The following is a 20,999-nucleotide window of genomic DNA, read 5'->3' as shown; positions in this document are numbered from 1 at the left end:
GGTCTCATTCTCCTATAGATCCTTGAATATAATCTCAGGGCTAGGATGAAGGAGACGTTACTGGGGCCTGCTCGAGGCAATCAAAGAATAACAGGATGACTTGTTGTGATTTGTGAAAGTTTATAAAATTGGGCTGGAGTGATAGCACAGCAGGTAGGGCATTTGCCTTGCACGTGGCTGACTCAGGGGTCGATTCTGAGCATCCCATCTGGTCCCCTGAGCACCTCCAGTAGTAATTCCTGAGTGCATGAGCCAGGAGTAACCCTTGTGCTAGTTTTTTTCTTCTCCAAAAAGAAAAAAAAAGTTTATAAAATCATCCCTTAAAGTTGGTGGTTGGAAACAAGTTTTAACAGAGTTAAGAAACTTCCCTGTTGGTCTGGTGGAGTAGCTTTAGGAAATAGTCCCATCATTTTGCATCTCCCCATCCATCAAGAATATATTTGAAGTCCAGGGATCAAGTTACCCTGGAAATTGCTGCCAGTGGTGGAGCTCACAGAGACAGTGGAGGTGTGTCAGAACTCGGAGGATTCACCGTCCTGGGCTTGCAGCTCAGGGACAGGACACCTGGGGACAGAGAGCCATAGCGACTCACATGCTTTGCATAATAGAATGTTTATTAATCCTATTAGAGCTATCTGTATGTGAGGTGTAATATTGATTCTTTAAATTGTAATGTTGTCTGAGTTCTTTGTATATCTTTCTGTGTTTATTTTAATAGAATTGTGTTGAACTTGCTAGGGTTTCAATTACTTTGACCCTTAATGCTGACATTTTGAACATGACATTTTAAGAGCATATTTTCTTGTTCCTTATATTGAAATAAACCCCTTGGTGATCCATGGAATTAGGGGTAGAGTTATGTGACACAGGCTGTGTGTCTAGGTTCCATGCATTTGGGGTCAGGGTGGGGCCTCACATGTCACTTCTCAGAGCTTGCACACTGGACATCTGCAGCATGTGTGAGTCTTTATATTAGGACCAGAACTCTGGCCCAATAAATTATGTGCTGAGGACCCTTTACTGAGTTTTTTCTAAGCATAATACAGGGCTGGGATTCCTCAGTGATGATCACCAAGAATAGGGTCCTGAGGTTCATGGTCATCTTTTGGACACTGAGTTGCACACAGGACAGAGTAGGTTTTGGTACTGATGATCAGGTCAATCACACCAGGAAACTCACCGAGGCAGAAGTATCTTCCTTGTTGTCATAAAAACTGTCATCAGAGAGAATGTACATCTAACAACTACCTGTATACTTATGAATAAGGCTGCTAGAGTTGAAGGAATGGTCATCCTTAGAATGTGTCTGAGTAAACTTTGTGAAATTTGATTGACCTGTGACTTCACCAAAAGAAGTCGTAACTGAAAGTGTCAATTACACTGTGTGTTTGGTCCCAGGATTTGCACATACAGTGGAAGAACAGGAGCCACCCCCGAGGGACGCGGAGGGGTAGGAGCCTGTCTACAACGTAGAGGACCTGGGGGGCTGGGTTTGGTCATCAGGGACCTGAAACACGGGGACTTTCTTCCCTATCTGCTGATTCCCTCTCAGGAATTCCTCTTTTCTGTGAGCTCTTCAGCACGTTTCCTGTGATGCAGGAAGATGCCCTGCTCTCACAGGGCCCAGGGAGAGGGACAAACCTGAGTTCTCCTAGCCGCTAGCCTTCCCCGGGTCCCCTCTTTTCTCTACAGGTACTCCCCCATGCAAATCTGCACTCGGGACCCAGGGTTAAAACCACTTTCACACTCATCACAACTTGGGCTCCCTCTCCCCTGACACGGTGTCTGAGATCATGGACCTCGTGGGCAGGAACGTGCATCAGCGCTGGTTCCTCCTCTTTCTGGTGGCAACTCCCAGATGTGAGTATCCCCTGGACAGAGGCTCCAAGGTAGGCATGGGGCATCTGAGCTAGTGACTCACTGTGGGTCTCTGTCCCCAGGTTTCCTGTCCCAGGTACAGCTGCAGGAGTCAGGATCAAGCCTGGTGACTCCCTCAAAGACGCTTTCCCTCACCTGCTCGGTCTCTGGATACTCTCTAACCAGCTATGCTGTACAATGGGCCCGCCAGGCCCCCTTAGGGGCTGGATTGGATTGGTGGTATATGGAGTGATGGAAACACAGCTTATAACCCAAGTTTTCAGTCCCGAGTCAGCAGCTCCAGAGACACCTTCAAGAACCATGTTTACCTAAAACTGAGCAACTCAGTAACTGAGGACAAGGCTGTGTAATATTGTGCAAAATACACACAGTGAGGGCAAGTCCCTGTGAGCCCAGACATAAACCTGCTGAGGGAGATAGGGAGTTGCAGGGATGCGTGTGACCACCAGGAGTGCTGTGATCCAGGGATTCTAGGACTGTGATGCAGAGGCACGGGGAGAGGGGCTGTAAGGGGAGGGGGGCTTCTTTACTCTTTAGTTGAAATATATGAATAAAATTTAATATATTTCCTATATGTATTTTAATACATTCTAGTAATTGCTTTCTCTCCTATTACAAATTTGCTTATTTCTCTTCCTTTCTCAGAAGACTCTTAGAGACTGTCTAAGACTGTCAGAAGAGTCTTAGAGACTGTTATGTCCTGCCAGGTCAGGTGTTGTTGATTTTTCTTTAATCAAGATCATACATTTTCACAGAAAGGAGAATTTCTCTCCTTCCCTTCTTACTGTCACTGAGGGAACACCATGACAATAGTCTGAGTGTTGATATTGGTGGGTCACAAACTCACTTGTAACTTGGAGATTCTATTTTCACTTTTTAGAGAAATCTGATAGTGTTTTCCTTAGATAAGTTCACACAAACATAGAAACAGTGTTTCTCTTGGCAACCTTCCAAATATTGTTTCCTCTAGAACATTCCTTCACTCCTGTTTCATGTGTGGCTGAGCTCCTCGTGTTTCACACTTGCTAGAGTTGCTAACATATGTCAGTGTGTGCTGGGACCATTGCAGGTTTGGGACCACGGATCCAGCTCCAGGAAAATCTTCAATTATTCTACATTTGGGGGCAAAAAATTGTTCTTTGGGAAATTTAAATAGACTGAAATGGGAGATGAACTTCATTTCCTCTTCTTAGTATCACACACTTGGCACTCAGCCAGACATGGGACACAGGACACCAGCCGTGGGGAGGAGTGACCCGGTGCCTCAGAGTCAGTTTCTGACCTCCTTTCTGTAGTTTGTGCCTGAAAAGACAGGGACATTCCTTAGACTAATGTGTAAAATAGAAATAATCCCAGCATCTAAATATGCACATATTCACCTGCTTTGGGCCAGCAGGAAATCCTTTCATATGAGATAGAATTCAGGTGTTGGGAGACCCCTTCTGAGAGGCTGTGGGTCCCGCCTGTGTTCGGAATTTGCATCTCTGTATCCCTGAGCTGGAATCCTGCCACTAGACACATGGAGTGGTGAAGGTGTCACTAGGATAGTGGCCAAGGTCAGAAGTCCAGGACCACATGGTTTTGTGTAATGAGAGCTTGTCCATGTCCTGTCCCAACCTCGCTGTGACTTTCCTCTGTGACCATACTACAGTTGCGTGAAACCTGCGTGACTCTCCCTCTGTCCCTGTGACCCCTGACCTTGAAGGCATCATGCCCGTGATGGGGAGATGCTTCACTCGGAGAGTGCAGAGATACCTGGTGGATATGTGCAGAGGGGCTGCTCCCTGAGTGACAGCAGCAGTGGTTCCTGAGCAAGGTTCCGGGGATCCTGTTGGCAATGCCAGAACTCAGCACTTCCAGCTGAAGGGAGGTGGCACCTTAATTCACCTGTCGTAAAATCCGTTGGAAATTAATGTCATTTATTGAGCCAGATTTGAAAGTATTTTGAGATGCAAACTGAATAACCAAACAATTCCACTTGGTATCCTTTGACAGAGAGGACAGATACCTAGGGAGAAATGCATGGACACTTAACATTAACAATGAGCCTAGTTTTTAGAACCTAGAGAAAAGTGTTTGACAAAACCCATGAATTAAAAACTAGAGAATCAGTACTTGGAGAGATAAGCACAACTCCCATTAGTGTCCATGATGTGTCTATCAGATATGATAGAGACAATGGGATGCCTGCCACATGTGTGTTTCCCCTCAGTCTTCCCTGACATCTGGGGGCAGTAGAAGAAGTAGTATACGTTTTTCTTATTATGCAGTCTCAACAACTCAATTTTTCCTTTTAAATACCCGCAAATTACAGTAGTAGAGGTGACTTAAGAATTTATGAATCAGGGAGTAAGCTCAGAGCCCACATGATGTCACGCTTGATTTTCTCCACAAAGGGAACATTGCCCACCCAAAGTCCCACTGATGCTTAGATAACCCTGCAGGAATTTTGTTCCAAATATGGGCACAAATCTGCTCCAACAGAGGCCAAGGAGGATCAAGAAGGCAAAGGCCCTAATTGAGGGCCAGTTTTGAGACGTGTGTCAACACAAATCTATGATGGCCAGAGGCGCATTCTCAGGGGGGTCAAGTCCAGAAATGAAACTTCTGTGATAGCACCTGAGGCATTTTTCTTGCCTGTGCCCAAGAACAGACTCCTATGTGGGTCCCTGCATATTACACTGTTGCTTACCATAGTGCAGTGCTTGGTTCTACCCTCATTCCTCTCTACATGGTGCCATTCTCAGATGTCACCTGAGAATTTCCAAGTTCTCAAAGCAACAACCACTGTCCTCGTTAGCCTAAAGTTCTTACTTCTGAAAACGGAACACATTTCCCTGGGAGGCATTTTGTCAATAACACAAGGATGGTCTAGAGCAACTAAATGCAGGGTGGAAATTTCCCTAATTACACAGAGTGGAAACCTACCTCCAGCCATTGAGGAATGCCGAGCAGTGACTACCGTGAAGGAAATCTCTCTCATGCCAGGACATCAGCTAGCAGACGTCTTTGCAAAATTCGGAAAATATTGCAGAATTATTATTGTCCTGGTATGCAGGTTTCACATAGCTAACAATGGACAATTCTACCTTAATGACTCCAATGGCAATGTTGAGAAGAGTAAACAAAGTCCTGGATCAAAGTAAATTCTCCTCCGCATAATATATCAAAGAAACTTTCTTGTCAAAGATTATGATAGCTTTTTGTATAATCAGCTAATGTATCTGCTGGATACCTATATTCAGGATTTTTACAGGTTCAAAATCATATGGAACATGACAATCACAATCACAAATCATCCTATTATTTGTCGATTGCCTCGAGCAGGCCCAAGTTACGTCTCTTTCATCCTAGCCCTGAGATTTTATTCAAGGCTCTTTAGGAGAATGAGACCCATCATTGTTACTGGTATTTGGCATACTGGGTACGCCACGGGGAGTTTGCCAGACTCTGCCATGTGGGCAGGCTACATTCGATAGCCTGCCAGTTTGTCCAAAGTAAGAGTGAGATAATAAGATGTTATAATAAGATGTTGCGCGGCCGCATTCGCGGTTCCGGGAGCTGGTTTTTATAGTCTCTGGGTCTTGGCCATTGATGGGATTACACGGTGCCAGGGGGCCAGTTGGTGCGTGTGAACCCCGCCTACTGGAATTTGGAGGATCTGGGTGGAGGAGGATGCTCGGCCCCAATCCGAGTAGGCTTGGAGATCTCGGCCCCAGAACCCACGTGACTTTGTCCCTCTGCCAGTACCTTCATGTGTGTGGAGAGTGGTCTCAGCATGGTGGTGGCTGGTTCTGGAGGTCTTCAGCTGCCGGAGCCCTGGTTGGGGTGGGGAGGAAAAGCTCAACATGTTCCCCTCCAAGGGGCCGTGGCGAGGACAGCCAGGCATGGGGGCAGGAACATGACAGTTAAAATTTTACCATGCCATTAGAAACACTAAAAAACAGATGAAATTCTTTCATGGGTGAATTATTTGGTGTTTACTTTCATATTAAACCATTTGAAACCCACTAACTATTCATGGTTCCTGATGTCCTTCTTGTGGGTGTGAAATTCTGTGTTAGATGCACAGTTTCCTCTGGGACAGCCATTGTCTGTACCGTGAGTGAAGACTGGGCAGAAACGGTTTCCCGCGGAACCTGACTTGCACAAACCTTAGACAGACTGTGTCTGAGCCTGACCTACACTCAATCCTGACAGTGCATCATATTCGCATCCAGATTATTCACCCTCTTCATGGGGACTGTGTTTCAGGGTTTGGACCAGCTACAGTGGGAGGCTGTTCCCTGTTAGGACGCAATGGACGCAGAGATGGAGGCAGTGTGGGGAGTGCGTACAGCCCTACATGTCCCAGAGTCCCCAGGAGGGGTCGCCCCAACTCAGGACTACACATGGGTTCAACCCCAGGAGCAGCGAGGGATATGATTTCTGGGTGCTCAGAGCAGAGGTGAACTTTGGGGCCCACAGAGGAATGAGGTGGAGACAGTGACCTCGTGGCAGCCCTTCAGGAGCCACCATAAATTCAGATACTCCAAGGCAATTGGTCACTGAAATAACGGAAGGAGACTGAGCAGCAGGGGGCGCTCAGGCCCCCCACAAAGGCTGCAGCACAGTAGCAAGCACTGAGGGTCAGTGGGTGTTACCTCAGGTCCTGCGTTTCCCTGATTCAATTTAAAAAAAATGAAATTATCCCAGGGAAAGACTTTGTGCATGGCAGGCTGAACTGTTCAGAAATACCTGGTATTCTTGGGAGAATTAAACAACAAAAACAAAAAAAAAGATAATGACAAAAATTCAAAAATTCAAAGTACTGCCTGGGGCTCTACAAGCTTACAGAGCTTGGAGACGCGATTAATTTATTGATAGAAATGATTCCCATTGGGGCAGTTCTAACTCTCAAACACGGGGCATGGAGGTATCCAAAATCTGATATAAACCCTAGGTCAGGACTCATGGTTTCTGTGCTCCTCAAGATCCATTGCCTGAGAGGAGTAGCCTGGCTGGACTGTCCCTCAGGGGAGGAGCTCTGTCTGCTCAGACTTCAGGGACAGGGCAGGGGCCAGGCTCACAAATAAACACTGTCATGGACTTGGACACTTCTCACTCGGTGAGCACTGGACCCTGCCGTCACCCACCTGATCTCCCTCAGATTGGGACAGGTCTTCAGCTCTGATTCCTCCTCATGAATATCAACATCAACCAAGGTACACTGAGTTAATACAGACAAATGTGTTCCCTGAGAACAGGTCACAAAAGTACGACCCTCCTACCTACCCCAGAGACCCTCCCCACAACCCGCACCTGGGACAGGCCTATATAATTGCCTCCCACTGAGAACGGCTCTCGGTGAAGGTATCTGTCCCAGCCTAAGGGGACCAGGGCCCTCAGGGGACGCCCACGCCCCATGTCTCCTCATAGGGGAGCACCCCCAGGTGCAGCAGGTACCCTGTGGGCTGAGGGGGACTCTGGCAGGCTGAGAGGGTCCCTGAGGCATCCTGGTCCCCTCCGCTGGCGTCTCTGTGCGGGTGTGGACTCAGTCCCACTTCAAGGACCCGACAGACCTCCCTGATGACGAGACCCGGTCAGCACAGCAGTGGCGGGGCAGCGTCCCCCTCACTGGATACGTCTCAGCACAGCCCACACGGAGCTTAGAGTCTGGGGTCTTTGGACAGGTCAGGGGGACCACCATGCGCGGGACGCCTGGGGGGAGGCAGGACAGGGACCGCCGGACGCCCCCGAGGACAGTCCCTTTGGGTCGGAGGTACACGGGCTCAGGTAACCGTTAGGGAGAAGGACCTGGAGCGTCGGGGCCCGGGGAGCACCTCGGGTATGAGCCTAATCCAGACGAGGGTTCCTGGTCCGGTTCGGCTGGGTGGAGGGATGCCACAGGCAGTGCTGCCCAAGCGGCCCCACGGCACTGCGTGGACAGAGGGAGCCCCGGGACAGGCCCGAGCGGACATCAGCTCCCGCTGACCCGTAGTAGCCACGCCCGACTCAGACTACCCGGGGGCGCCAGGCCAGAGAGGGTCGGTAGGAGGGAGCGGGAGGGGAGGGGATGGGCTGCCCGACCTATGCCCCCTGACCCGGAAACAGCTCCTGAGGGCCAGCAGCAGGAGTGATGGTTCCAGAAGCTTCCAGGGCTCCTGTGCCAGTTACTGGCTGTTTTTCCCTTCTATGCCCCTCCTTTACATCTCTCCCTCTCTCTCTCTCCCTCCCCTTCTCTCCCTCTCTCTCTCCCTATCTCCCTCTCTCTTCCTCTCTGTCTCTGTCTCTGTCTCTGTCTCTCTCTCTCTCTCTCTCTCTCTCTCTCTCTCTCTCTCCCACACTCGTCCTTGTGCCCTTCCCTCCCTCCTCTCCCTTGGCCCCTGGAGCTTCTCCGAGGGACCGTTGTGTGGGTGCTGGGCACTGGGGCTCAGCCAAGGCGCCGTCTCCCCATGTGCTTTCCTCCACCCTGCGGAAGACCCGGCTGCTCTATGTTCTTTCTCCGCCCCTATGCCTGCATGGGGAGTTCTCTGCTAGGGTTTCCAAAACACACAAGAGCAGGGCCTGGGCCTGGACATCTTGTCACTGGTCACCCTCCTGGTCCAGGCCCCTTGTTCTCAGAACAAGAAAAGATGTCTTTCCTGCAAATGTCTCCCTGCTCCACTTTCTGTCGCCCTCATTGCACTGCCCTCGCCCCAATCAGATGCACCAATTATTGGGCACTCCCACTTCAGACAGAAAAAATTGTGTGAGCTGTAGGAATGTGTCACAGCATTCAAAACCCTCAGCTTCTGTGCCACAGAGTTCCCTGGGCATTGTGTGAGGATTCATCCCACTGCTTCTCAACCAGCTCCCTGTTGGGGAGGGGGAGGTCGGTTGAGTGAGGTGCAGACTCAGGATCTCCTCAAATCTCTTGTGCCTGTCCCTGTGAGCACAGGCTCTGTTCACCAGGCTGGCTGGCACTGAGGTTCCATTGTGTCATAGAGGTAGGGCCCATATTGGCAGCTTGGGTGGATCATCTCCATGGCTGTGTCTGGTCTGCCATGGGACAGGAGGCTTGACTGCTGCTTATGAGTTGACATACGAGTGTGAACAAAGGGTATCCCAAGTCTGGGAAATTAGCAGGAGAGTTTAGGCCCTGGTAGGGAGCTGAACCTTTGGGCAACATGAGGCAGGTAGGGTCTGGGTCAGGGTACAAGAGCCCCTTTCCAGTCAGCCCTTCAGATCCCATCCTGGGTTTTCTGTCATGTGGTCTCAACAATGTTCAGAACTCTTCCTTTTCCTCTACCTGTGATGTCTTCTTCTGCATTAAGAAATATTTGTGGAACACTAATACTTAAGAAAGTTATGCATTGTGTAGTCACGTCACTCGATGCTTTCAGATGACCTACTTACATCCACAAGGTGGACAGAGTAGAAAAAACAAATTTATCTCCCTTCTGGAAAACCAGGCTGACATGACAAACAGAAATGGAATTAGTAAAAAGTTCAGTAGATGAAGTTAAAAACTCAATTGGTGCCCTCCATAGTAGAGTAACAACAGCAGAAAACAGTCTCAGTGACCTTAAAAGTGGGATGGAGAAAACCTCGATGCAACAAAAAACTTGGTAAAAGACCTAAAAATAATTCAAAGACAAACTAGAGAAATAATTATTTTTAAGAGGAACACATAAGAATCCTCAGAATCACAGAAATATAAGGCGGTAACTGCAATGAAGTAGTAACAGTTAAGGACATTATTGCTGAAAACTTCTCCTAGCTGGAGATCACAGGAACTCAGATCCAAGAAGTCAAGCGTGTACCAGCTAAAAGAGATTCTAATCAAAAGACTCTGAGACATATCCTAATAAGAAGGACCAGCACCATAAATCGAGATCAATACCAAGAACAGCAAGATCAAAGAAGGAAAGTACATACAAAGGAGTGTTCTCAGATTTACAGCAGAGCTATCAAATGAATCCTCTGGGTCCTAAGACTATGGATAGATATAGTTTAAAAAATTAGCAAAATGGAGCTTCACCAAGAATACCTAGTAGACTCTCATTCATATTCAAAAGAAAGATACCCTAATTCATGGACAAACAATAGCTCAGAAACTTCAAGAATTCAAATTAATATTGAAAGAAAAGCCCAAGGAATGACTATAAGGCAAGAAAACATAATAATCCTCTAAAGAAAGATGGCACAAAACCCAATGACACTAAAAATTCTTAATGTTAATCGACTAACTGCACGAATTTAGAGACACAGGGTGGCAAAATTAATTGAAACATTGACTGCAACATTCTTCTGCCTAAAAGAAACAAATTTAACTAGTTGGAGCAAACACAGACTCAAAGTCAAATGCTGGAGAACAATTCTTTTAGCAAAGAATATCTTTAATATAACCTGGGTGTTCATACCAGTGTCCAATAGCATAGATTTCAGGCTGAAAAATGTTACCAGAAACAGAAAAGTTCATGTTAATAATAATCAAGAGATATGTACATAAAAAAACCACACTCGAAACATATATGCACCCAATGACTGATCAGGGAAATACATAAAAGAACTGATAATATACTTAAAGAAAGACATTGCTAGTGAAATCTATCAAATCCTTTTTTTAAATTTTTTTTATTAGTGAAACATGAGGTACAGTTGTAGACTTACAGAAATTCGTGCTTCAGTTTCAGTTATACAATGATCAAGTACCCATCCCTCCACCAGTGCCCATTCTCCACCACCAATGAATGCAGTATCCCTCCCATCCCCCCACCCTGCCCCACCTCTGTGGCAGGGCATTTCCTTTTGCTCTCTTTCCTTTAGGGTGTTGTGGTTTGCAATAGAGGTTTTGAGTGGCCATCGTGTTTGGCCTATAGTCTACTTTCAGCACACATCTCACATCCCAAGCGAGTTCTCCAAACATCTTTTGCTTAGTGTTCCCTTCTCTATCTGAGCTGCCTTTTCCCCCAGCATGTGCTGTCACCTTCCAAGCCATGGAGCAGACCTTCTGGTACTTATCTCAACTATTCTTGCGTGTTCGCCTCCCATTATGGCTATTTATATTCCCCAGATGAATACAGTCTTTCTGTGTCTGTCCCTCTCTTTCTGACTCATATCACTTAGCATGATACTTTCCATGTAGAACCACTTGTTTGCAAATGTTATGACTTCATAATTTCTAACAACTGCATAGTATTCCGTTGTGTAGATGTACCAAAGATTCTTTAGCCAGTCATCTGTTCTTGGGCACTCAGGTTTTTTCCAGATTTTGGCTATTGTGAACAATGCAGCAATGAACCAATGTTCAATGAACCATACAAGTGCAGATGTCATTTCAACTATACTTTTTTGTCTCTCCGGGATATATTCCCAGGAGGGGTGTTGCTGGGTAAAATGGGAGCTCAATTTCTAATTTTTTGAGAAATGTCAAAACTCACCCCTGCACTTCTTCAGCACCATCTGGACTGGCTCCCTACACGGTATGAGAAAGCATGACCTGACCCTGAGCCGAGTAAAGGAAATTGGTTCCATTTGCTCATATGACTAAAACACACCTTGTTCCCTCATGTCTAAGAGTTCATCTTGTCTTTTCCAAATCACACTCTGGAACATAGTTTTGAGGTATGAATCTGACAGGAGTGTTGGGGTCTTTGGTGGAGGTTGAGACCCCGACCCAAAGTGCAGTGTTGGAAAGACAAGTAACGCTTCTTGTAAATCTCTTATTTGCCTCCAAGCGCTCTCACTGAACTCAAGATAACTCGAGTGACACATTGGAGCTACGGTGGCTGTGAAGGGGAGACTCTCTCACCTCAAATACTCACACTGCCTGACTTTTGGGAGCATTTGTATTTATTTTAGTTGTAGTTTTTGAATAATTTCGGTACATTGATGATTTTTGACCCTTAATGCTGAATTTTTTCTTTGTTTTTCTTTTTTGGGTCACACACGGTGATGCACAGGGTTAATCCTGGCTCTGCACTCAGAATTTACTGCTGGAGGTTCTCAAGAAACCATATGGGATGCTGAGAATCAAACCCGGATTGGCCGTGTGCAAGGCAAATACCCTACCCGCTGTACTATCGCTCCAGCCCAAATGTTTCTGTTTCCTTGGATTTATCCAACCCTCTCGTGCTTCCTGGAAATAGAAGGTACAATAAGTGGCATACCCTGTGTCTAGGCTCTATTCATTTGGGGGCTGTGATTGGACCACACCTGGAAGTGCTCAGGGCTTGTGTGCTTGTACCCTTGTCAAATATGTAAATCTGAACACTAAGTCCAGGCTCCCTGCCAAATAGATTGTGTGCTGAAGGTCCTTCATGAGCTCTTTCTATGCTCCAGACAGGGACAGGATTTCTCATTGATGACCCCAGTACAGGGTCCTGAGGTTCATGCAGGTCTATGGACACAGAGTTATAGACAGAGCAGAGCAGGATCAGGTGCTGTTACCAGGCCAACCACACCAGGCAGGTCACGGGGCAGCAGAGGCTCTTCCTTGTTTCAATTAAGTTCATCATCAGTGACAATGACCATTCTTAAAACTACTTTGAATAGTTAAGGGTAAATATGCTTCAGAAGAAGGAATTTTTATCCAAGATAAATGTGAGAAGACACTACTGTAAAATTTTATTGACTTTGTGTTCGACCCAGCTCTTTCAGAATTCACTGTAACAATGAACCTGGCTGTTCAAACCCAAAATTTCCACAGACAGTTCGAGAACAGGAACATGGAGGGGTAAGGGCCTGTCTACAGGGTAGAGGCCCTGGGGGAGCTGGGTTTGGTTCTAAGGGACCTGATACACAGGGACTGTCCTCCCCAGCTGTTGTTCCCCCCTCAGCAATTCCTGAGGCACCGGGTTATTCCTGGATCATGCACTCAGGAATTACTCTGGCGCTGCTTGGGAGACCATATGGGATGCTGGGAATTAAACCCAGTTCAGCTGAATGCAAGGCAAATGCCCTACCTGCTGTGCTATTGCTCCATACCCAAATGCTGACTTTTTAAAAGTAAAAGTAAAGTCAAAGGCCCTCCCGTTGATCATCGATTTGCTCGAGCGAGCCCAGTAACGTCTCCATTGGAGACTTTGTTGTTACTGTGTTTGGCATATCGAATACGTCATGGGGAGCTTGCCAGGCTCTGCTGTGCGGGCGAGATACTCTCGGTAGCTTGCCGGGCTCTCTGAGAGGGGCGGAGGAATCGAACTCGGGTCGGCCATGCTGACTTTTTAAAACATCAAATTATTAAGCACAGTTTCTGGTTCCTTAGATTTAATTGAACCTTCTGGTGTTCCATGGAATTAGGGGTAAACTTATGTGACACAGACTGTGTCTAGGTTCCATTCATTTGGGGGCAGGGTAAGGCCTCACGTTTCACTGCTCAGGGCTTGCACACTGTACATTTGTAGCATGTGTGAGTCTTTATGCAAAGACCATACCTCTGGCCCAATAGATTGTGTGCTGAGGACCCCTTACTTGGTCTTCCTAAGCATTGAACATGGGTTGGGATTCTTCAGTGATGAACCCCAAGAATAGGCCCTGAGGTTCATGATCATCTTTTGGTTTATTTATTTTTATATTTATATTTATTTATTTATTTATTTTTGTCTTCTGCCCCCGCACCTGGCTGTCCTCACTGGGGTTCCTTGGAGGGGGGAGGGTAGAGTTTCTCTCCCTCCCCTCCGCCCCTAGCAGAGCCCCAGCAGCTGAGGACCTCCGGAGCCAGCCATGGCCATGCTGGGACCACTCTCCACACGTCCGGATGGGCCTCATGCATGAAAGAACTGGCAGAGGATCCCAGGCATGCGGGTCCTGGGGCTGAAGTCTCCAAGACTACTCGGACTGGGGCTTTTCCACCTAGACCTTTCATCTTCCAGTAAGTATGCGTCACACCCACCAGTTGCCACCAACACCAGGTTGGTCCCATCAATGGCCAAGACTCAGAGACTATAAAATCCAGCTCCCTTTGGAGAACCTGGCAGGCTGTCAAAAGTATCCTGCCCACATGGCAGAGTCTGGCAAACTTCCCGTGTTGTATTCAATATGCCAAATACCAGTAACAATGATGGGTCTCATTCTTCTAATCCCGAAAGTGCATTGAAATGGCTCTTTTAAAATCTCAGGGCTAGGAAGAAGGAGTAGTGTCCGGTGCCTGCTCGAGGAAATCGACGAACAACAGAATGATCGTGATCGTGATCGTGATTTTTGTCATGTTACTGAATATCTATCTGTTTCATTGAGTTGATTTACTTCATATCTGAATTCTTTGTCAGAGAGGTCCGGTAGGTGAGCAGCATCTACAGAAGCTTCTGGATTCATTTTGTTGTCCTCCCCATGTGTTGGGGATTTGCATTGTTTCTTCATGTTGGTGTGTAGGTATGGGTACTAGGTTCCTTGGTATGGCTAAACGGTTAAAATTAGGCCATGCCCACTTCTACAGAAGCCACGCCCATTTCTGAAAAGGACACGCCCCCAAGGGTGCCTGGGTTTGGGAGGAGACCAGCACAGCTTGGGGGACAAAAAGGAAGAGGCAGAGACTCAGAGCTGCTTTTCTCCCAACCTCCTAGAGGACACCTGTGGAGCTTGCAGGGACAAATCCAAGTCCCGGGTTCAAATACTGGCAGATAAACTGACCTGGGTTTGGGAAAAGACCAGCACAGCTAGGGGGACAAAGATGAAGAGTATTTATTTATTTTTATTAGTGAAACACCATGAGGTACAGTTGTAGACTTACAAATTTTTGTGCTTGGGCTTCAGTTATACAATGATCAAGTACACATTCCTTTATCAGTACCCATTCTCCATCACCACTGATCCCAGTATCCCTCCCACCTCCCATCCCCCCCATCCCACCCTGCCTCTGTGGCCGGGAATCATGATCATCTTTTGGACACTGAGTTGTACATAGAACTGGCCAGGTTTAGGTACTGTTGTCCAGGCCAACACACCAGAAAGGTCACCTAGGCAGAAGCATCTTCCTGTCCCAATACAAAACCATTAACAGTGAAAAAAAAAATCCACCCTAAAAACAACCTTGAAATTAGGGAGTGACACTGCTTCAGGGGAAAGAATGCTCATGGAAGATGAGAGAGTAAATAGAGTGAAAATTGATTAACCATGGATTGGATGGACCCAAATCTGAATTTCCTGTTACAGTTACACTGCCTATTTGGTCCCAGGTTTTCCATGTGCAGTGGGAGAACATGACCCACCACCGAGGGATATGGAGGGGAAGGGCCCTGACTACAGGATAGAGGAGCTGGGAGGGATGGGTTTGCTCATCAGGGACCTGAGACACGGGGACTCTCCTCCCCAATTGCCGTTTCCCCCTCAGAAATTCCTGTTTCCTGAGAGCTCCTCAGCACGTTTCCTGTGCTGGAGGAAGAGGCTGGCTCTCACAGGGCCCCAGGGACAGGCCTGAATGCTCTGAGACACAGGCAGCACACCAAGCCTCCCCCAGGTCCCCTCCTTTCTCTACAGTGGCTCCCCTATGCAAATCTGCATTTGGGACCCAGAATTAAAACCACGTTCACACTCACCCCACTCGGGATCCCTCTCCTCCTGACACAGTATCTGAGATCATGGACCCCGTGGGCAGGAATGTGCATCAGCGCTTGTTCCTCCTATTTCTGGTGGCAGCTACTGGATGTGAGTATCCCTTGGACAGAGGTTCCAAGGTGGGCATGGGGTCTCTTAGAGAGTGACTCACTGTCGGTCTCTGTCCCAGGTGTCCTGTCCCAGGTACAGCTGCAGGAGTCGGGACCAAGCCTGGTGACACCCTCTCAGACGCTGTCCCTCACCTGCTCGGTCTCTGGATTCTCTCTAAGCGACTATGATGTGGACTGGATCCGCCAGACCCCTGGAAACGGTCTGGATTGGGTTGGTGCTATAGGTTATGATGGAAGAACATACTATAAGCCAAGTCTTCAGTCCCGACTCAGCATCTCCAGGGACATCTCCAAGAACCAAGTTTACCTAAAACTTAGCAACTCAGTAAGTGAGGACACAGCCATGTATTATTGTGCAAAAGAAACACACAGTGAGGGCAAATCCCTGTGAGCACAGACAAAAACCTGCGGAGGGAGATGGGGGAGCTGCAGCGGTGCGTGTGACCACCAGGGGTCGCTATGCTCCAGGTGATCCAAGGCTGTCCCTGGGACAGAGGGAGAAGAGCTAGTAAGAAGTCACTTTCTTTTTTTTCCTTTTCATTTGTTTTTTACATATATTTCTTCTTTTGGGGATTCCATTTTCCTCTTTATTATATTTTTACTAACTTAAAAAAACAAGTATATACATTTTAGCTATTACTTTCTCTTCTAATATAAATTAGTGTTTTTCTCTTCTTGTCTCAGAGTCCACTAGCGACTGTCTGTCCTGCTAGGTCAGGCGAGGTTGATTTTTCTTCAAATAAAGATCATTCCTGTATACAGAAAGAAGAGACTTCTCCCACTCTACCCTTCATTGTCACTCAGGAAACACGATGACAGTTGTCTGAGTGTTGATACTTGTGAGTCACAAACTCCCTGCGCTTCTCCCAGCACCAAATCCCCACAGACCTCCACACTCTACTGTGGCCCCTGTGCTCGGTCTCTTCTTCCCAGATCTAAGCCCCCACCAGACTTCTCTCGGGACCCCTAGACTGGTTAGATGCAGGGGCCGTTATCATTGCATCCTGCCCATGCTGATGCTCGCTGATGCTCGGTTCCCTGTGTACCACAATTGAATGAGATTGTCTGAATTTGTCCTTCTCCCTCTGACAAATTTCACTTAGTCTGATATTCTCTAGTACCATCTATGGTGCAGAAAATGCTGCTATTTTGTCTTTTTTTTTTAACAACACGCACATGCCCCAAAGCCACCACCAGTTAAAGATTTAACTTCAGCTATGGTACCCCGTGCACTGGAGCGATAGCAGAGTGGTAGGCTGTTTGATTTGCACGCAGCCAGATTGGCTGAGCCGGGTTCGGTTCATCTTGCTGGCACTGCAAAGCCTGGCAAGCTCCCTGTGACTTATTCGATGTGCCAAACACAATAACAACAAGTCTCACACTGGAGATGTTACTGGGCCCGCTCGAGCAAATCAATGAACAATGGGGAGGACAGTGACAGTGACAGTGATGTTACCCTGTTAAAAACTCTGCATTTCCTGGAGCGACATATCAAAAACACTACAACTCGATAAAACAGGAGTAGCACAGCCAGTTGGACATTGGGTGGGATGTAATGTGGAAGACTCCGATCTCAATTAGCAAGATATAATCACTGAAGGCTTAACCTGGAGAGAGAGAGAGAGAAACAGAGAGAGAGACAGAGAAAGAGAGAGAGACAGAGACAGAGACAGAGAGACAGAGAGAGACAGAGAGAGACAGAGACAGAGATACAGAGAGAGACAGAGAAAGGAGAGAGAGAGGAAGAGACAGAAACGTAGACAGATACAGAGACGAAGTCTCCTCTGTGCAGACTCTAGTCAGCAGCTCCTGGATGACCTGGTCACAATGCCCCGGGAAAGAGCAGGACTGTAGCAGGACAATCAACCCCTGACTCTCTGGGAGGGGCTGATTCACTGTCCGCAGAGACCCAGGAACCCTGTGACTTGCCTTCAGGGGAGCAGCCTGAGAGCAGGTGACCTGTGGGGATGTGACTGTTCAGGGGACTGTGGGTCAGTCAGGGGTGCCCAGACACCAATTCCTGGGGGGACATGGGAGGGGCTGCAAGGGCACCACCAGAGGGCAGTCGGGAGCCACCTGGGAAAGGCCTCAGCCCCACCAGGGGCAAAGAGGGTCACCATGTGCTAGAAACCCACATAGGCCAATATTCTGTCTCAACACAGAGACACTCAGCCCCCATCACCCCCACCCACTCCCATTCATGACCCCACCCACTCTCATCCATGCCCAGTTCCAGCGTCTTTCCTAGGACACTTCCCCGTTACTCCCAGAGCAGCTCCACTCTCAGTGACACCCTCACACTCCCAACCCCTTCCCTGTGATCTGTCCTCCCTGTCCCCAATACTCACCCCCACCAGGCCCCAGGGACTCCAACGCCTGGCAGGGTGAGTATAAATCGGTACTTTACTGCTTGTTATTATTTGTACAGCTTTCTCTTTGACATTCATGTAAGACACAGAACAGCTTTTCCTCATTTTTCTCCCTCCTAGAAAGCTCCTGTGACCTATGTTTAAAGGTCCAGGACTGAGAGTAGTCCAAGACTCCTTTAGTAATGAGTAAAAACCCATAATTTATCCCTAGAGTGGAAGGCTTTTCAGAGTGAGTCTCCTTCATCACATCCTACATACACTTACACAAACAGGAAGCACTGCAGAGAGCATGAGGGAGGGGTGAGGCATAGCGGAAGGAATACCATGGGCCAAGGGGAAACACTGGGTGAGGGGTTCATCCACTGTTTGGGGTATGATGGTCACTGCACAAGTATCCATATATGCCAGTGCTCATGAAACATTAATGATCTATAATCAGTATTCTGTGCAGGGCATCGCCTCCTGTGGTTTCTACTGCTAATCAAATATTGACATGGTAAGAAGGAGACGTGGGGTCAGGCTGATGTGAAGAGTCACACCCCATGCACCTCCATGCACACTAGTCTCCAACATCCTCCAGGTAAAGGCAAAATTCAGAATGAATACAATTTGTACTCATTCCAGGGACGAAGTTCTTGACAGATACTAGCGATATTTCATTGGGTATTATTTGTTTTTGTTTGGTTTTGAGGATATATCTGGCATTTCTCTGGGATTACTCCTGACTCAGCACTCAGCAATTACTCTAGAAATTCCTGGGAGAAGCATATGGCATACTAGAGTTCAAATTTGGGTCAGCCATGTGCAAGGCAAGTGCCCCGCCACTGTGCTATCCTTCAGTCTCTGTTGGTTTGGATTCGTTGTTGTGCCACTCCGGTTATACTGCTGGCTTTGTATTCAGGAATCAAGCCTGTTGGGGCATGGGAAAACATACGAAGTGCAAGGAATGAACCTTGATCACCCAATGCAAGGGAAGAAGCTAACACCTCTGCTGCCTCTACATCTCTAGTTACTGGGGACCAATCTTGATGAACAGGGACAAACCAGGGATGCTGTGAGTATTTTAAAGAGAGACTTAAGAGACAAGGAGTGGGGAGTCAAGGGACAAAGAAGCTTGTGGACCGAGAGCTCCTAATGCCCCAGTGAGAGTTTTCACTTAGAACCAGGAATCATCAGAAGAACGACATTCTTAGCTCCTAATGCCCAGCGAGAGTTTTCACTTAGAACCAGGAATCATCAGAAGAACGACATTCTTAGGTCAGCTGCCTGACTTAGTCTATCTGAGGTAAGCTTTTACACATCCGAGGGCCTTTGATATCAGTACAAACATCTTTAACTTCAGAGATGTTTCCTCTGGGAGAAACAGCAGAGACAGAGCAGACACAGGATCCTGCCTCAGGTTTCCCAGATATCAGGGCTATGCTGTCTGGCCTTTCTGCCTTACTACTGATTTTGTTTCAATTCTGGGTTCCCAACTCATTCATAACTTGGTGTCATTCAGTGGATTACTTTTGTCTCAATAATGGGACCAACTATTACAATGTGTTATGAGATTATGGTATAAAGTATTTAAGTTTCTAAGTTACAAATGGTACATAAAACAGAAGTATGACTATAGATATTACATGATAGTCATCAAAAATAAGGACAAAATATCTCAAATTAAATTTTTTGTCATATAATAATTGCATGACAGAATCTTTTCCAGGTCACAAGTCACCCCCAGAGCCTGACACTTACTCTGGAGTCCTTCTCTTACTCTTTAGGTTCAAACAGAACTTATGTAGGAGGAGGATATGCAAATTGTCCTTTCCATGCTATGTTGAAAACAGGCCAAGCCAGCCTCAGCTCCAGGAGAGGAATCAGTTCAGGGGTTCCCAGGGGCTCCATCCTGATTCACACAGAACCAACATGGTGTGTGGACTGAGCTGGCTTCTCCTGGTGGCTGTGTTAGGAGGTAACTCACGGGTGACAAAGACACGGAGCATGGTAGAGATGGGAGAGGCAGATCCTCTGTGTGAGGAGAGTTTCCTGACAGGATGTCTTTGTGTTTGCAGGGGTCCAGTGTGAGGTGCAGCTGGTGGAGTCTGGGGGAGACTTGGTGCAGCGCGGAGAGTCCCTGACAGTCTCCTGTGCAGCCTCTGGATTCAATGTTGGCAGCTCTTATATGAGCTGGGTCCACCAGGCTCCAGGGAAGGGCCTAGAGTGGGTCTCATACATTAGTGCTGGTGGTAGTACATACTATGCCGACTCTGGAAGGGCCGATTCACCATCTCCAGAGACAACAACAAGTACATGCTCTCTTTGCAAATGAGCCCCCTGAGGAAGGACGACACGGCCCTGTACTGCTGTGCGAGAGTTACAGTGAGAGGAAGGCCCTGTGGGCCCAGACACAAACCACCTGCAGGAGGAATCAGGGTGAGCTTCAGGGGTGCAAGCCCTCAGGAGGCTCTGAGGACTCTTCCTTGAGGAAATGTTGCTCATGACCAGATGAATCATGTTTCTGAGGAGATCAGGCCTAACCTGCCACTCAGCTCTCAGATGACTCCAAGGGCACCTTGTTCTGTGGGTTTTGGCTCTGAGTTCTCTATCCCCTCTGTGGGTGGGAAGGAGTTTGCCTCACTCTTTCTCATCTAAGTTTTCACTAGTGGAACCATGACTTTTCTGGGGCTTGCGGGGCATATGATTCTCTTGTCAAAATTAACCTCTGACCCTACAGAGATTATTGTGGTCTCATTGTAAGGGTTACTTTATTAGAAAGTGAAATCCTGGTGTCCACTCAGCTGTGTTCTGGCAACTTCCTTCTGCTCTCACACACACACACACTGTGCCCTCTTACCTTCACCCAGGTAGTCTCTACTTTGTCACCCACACCTTAAAGTCCTGCTCTCTGGGATGGGCTGACCTCCCATCCCTCACCCACTCACTAAATGCACATTCATATTTCCCCATTCCCTCTCTACTCCTCACCCCTTGAAGAGGAGAGACCAGGTCCTGTGACATGAGCTTTGCTGACCCCTTGACAGTGAGACAAGAGGCAGGACCCAGAGCATTGATGCTCTCCCTGAGCCCCCACTCTCCTGGTACCCCCAGATATATCACACCCCAGAGTCCAGTGACCCTC

General features: G+C 47.6%; 1 gene segment (V, D, J or C); it reads left to right on the top strand.

Moving 5' to 3' along the window:
- The first annotated feature begins 1,777 nt into the window (after positions 1 to 1,777).
- Positions 1,778 to 15,897, top strand: LOC130023153 (immunoglobulin heavy variable 4-59-like). The segment is given in 2 exon segments: positions 1,778 to 1,860; positions 15,566 to 15,897. Coding segments are annotated over 2 exon segments (399 nt in total).
- The last annotated feature ends 5,102 nt before the right edge of the window (positions 15,898 to 20,999 follow it).

This window comes from Sorex fumeus, unplaced genomic scaffold, assembly GCF_029834395.1.
Source record: "Sorex fumeus unplaced genomic scaffold, SorFum_2.1 ptg000022l, whole genome shotgun sequence".
Taxonomy (NCBI): Eukaryota; Metazoa; Chordata; class Mammalia; order Eulipotyphla; family Soricidae; genus Sorex; species Sorex fumeus.
This window is presented reverse-complemented; position numbering and strand designations above follow the sequence as displayed.